The 1792-nt window shown below is 64.7% G+C and overlaps 1 protein-coding gene across 1 annotated transcript in view; it reads left to right on the top strand.

Moving 5' to 3' along the window:
* The first annotated feature begins 347 nt into the window (after positions 1-347).
* Positions 348-1792, top strand: part of LOC112972237 (histone H2A.Z) — a 2496-nt gene continuing 1051 nt past the window's right edge. The window contains exons 1-3 of the mRNA XM_026078463.1: positions 348-523; positions 1037-1114; positions 1560-1673. Of these exons, the coding sequence (XP_025934248.1) occupies positions 521-523; positions 1037-1114; positions 1560-1673 (195 nt within the window). The 5' untranslated portion in view covers positions 348-520. The remainder of the gene's footprint in view (positions 524-1036; positions 1115-1559; positions 1674-1792) is intronic.

Here is a 1792-nt window from a genome sequence, read left to right as displayed (position 1 = left end):
AGGCCGGCGGCTTCCCCGCGCGGGCGGCTCGGAGCCGCCTCCCCCAGCCGAGGGCAGGGGCCGGGCTCCTCCCCGCGGCGCAGGCACCCCTGGCCGCTTCCCGGGCGGGCGGGGGGGGCCCGGCCCGGGATGGCGGAGCAGCCCCCACCCCCCCCCGCCGCGGCGCGGGCCGGGGGCTCCTGCCCCTTTAAATGGGGGCGGGCCCTCTGCGGAACGGCGCCGCTCGCCAGCGCCTCTCAGCTCTGCGTAGCGAGCCGGGCGCGGCCCCGCCCCGCCGCCCCCATTGGCTGTCGCTGTGAAAGGGCGCCCCGCCCCAGCCTGCGGCGATTGGCTGGCAGGGAGGCTGGGGTTCCCGGATGCAGGCACGTTCGGCGGTTATAAAGCGCCGGGGGAAGGCGGGAGCGGGCGCAGTTTGAATCGCGGCGGGTCGGGGCAGGTCGGCGTTGTCGCGCGGGCTCGGTGCGTGCGGGACACTCTTCTCCTCCGTGTCCCTCTGCGTGGCGCTGCGGTCCCGTTCACGATGGTGAGGAGCCGCGCGGGGCGGGTGGAGGGGGCGCTCGGGCGGGGGCGCGCGGCCGCGCCGCCTCGGCGATGGCAGAGAGCGAGGTGATCCGGTGGCGGCCGTTGGGGGGAGATGGGAGCGCGCGGGTGGGGGATGGAGGGAAGGAGCGCGCGCGGGCGGTGGCGCGCGCCGGCAGGCGTTTTACCTGCCGGCAGGCGGGGGAGGGGTTGGGGTGGGGGGGGCGCGGAGGGTCGCACGCGCACTGGTGCCGCCGGGGAGAGGGAGTGGCTGCAGCGCATGCGCCCGGCGAGCGGCCTGTGCCGCTAGGTGTAGCGGGCAGAGCGCACGCGCCTCGGCGTAGCGCGTGCCGCCCCGCGGGAGGGAAGAGCGGGCGGGGGGGAGGGGGAACGAACGGGGAGCGCATGCGCGGGTGGGATGCTGCCGCTGCGCGGCCCCTGACAGGTAGGGAAGGGGGGAGGGTGTAGCGCTGCTGCGGATGTGTCTGCTCTCACACGGATCTCTCCTCTTTGTTAGGCTGGAGGTAAAGCTGGGAAGGACTCTGGAAAGACCAAGACCAAAGCAGTGTCTCGCTCTCAGAGGGCTGGCTTGCAGGTGAGCGGAGACTGGGGCATGGGCAAATGAAAGTCAGGTTGGCCTTCCACTTCTGGGCTGAACCTTGTGAAACCTGGATAGTCTGTGTCCTCTGTCCATTGGTGTAAGGATCCGTTTGATCCTTGAGTATGTTAGTGTTTGGCTCAGCCACACTCTGGACTTCCTGTACATCTGTGCTGGCAGAAGAGAACTGCCTTGTGGTGGTTGCTACTGCTAGTGGTTAGAACTGTGAAGTTGCTGATGTGGCCTGGGGAATCCAGCTAAGGACGCTGTGTGCCAGGTATTGAAATATAGTCTTCTGTGGTACACAGCACCTCTGACACTAGAATTCAACTAGTACCAGTTGCATATGCTGGACAACAGAATCCCTGCAGCAGAAGTGCTTTAGAATAGTGTTTTTCTTCTGTCTCTATGGTGACAGCATATTCCTGCTTCTGTTTTTCAGTTCCCTGTTGGCCGCATCCACAGGCATCTGAAGTCTAGGACCACCAGCCATGGGCGTGTAGGAGCTACAGCTGCTGTGTATAGTGCAGCAATCCTGGAGTACTTGACAGCTGAGGTAAAGCTGCTGCTAGGGGTACAAGCAAGTTGGTCAATCCAGTTGAAATGGTATAATGACCAGAGTCTTCTGTGTTTTGCTAGTTTGAACTGGGTTATGACTTTTTTTTTTTTTTTTTT

This window comes from Apteryx rowi, unplaced genomic scaffold, assembly GCF_003343035.1.
Source record: "Apteryx rowi isolate R43461 unplaced genomic scaffold, aptRow1 scaffold_48, whole genome shotgun sequence".
Classification (NCBI taxonomy): Eukaryota; Metazoa; Chordata; class Aves; order Apterygiformes; family Apterygidae; genus Apteryx; species Apteryx rowi.
Note: the sequence above shows the minus strand (reverse complement) of the source record. Positions and strands in the feature narration are given on the sequence as shown.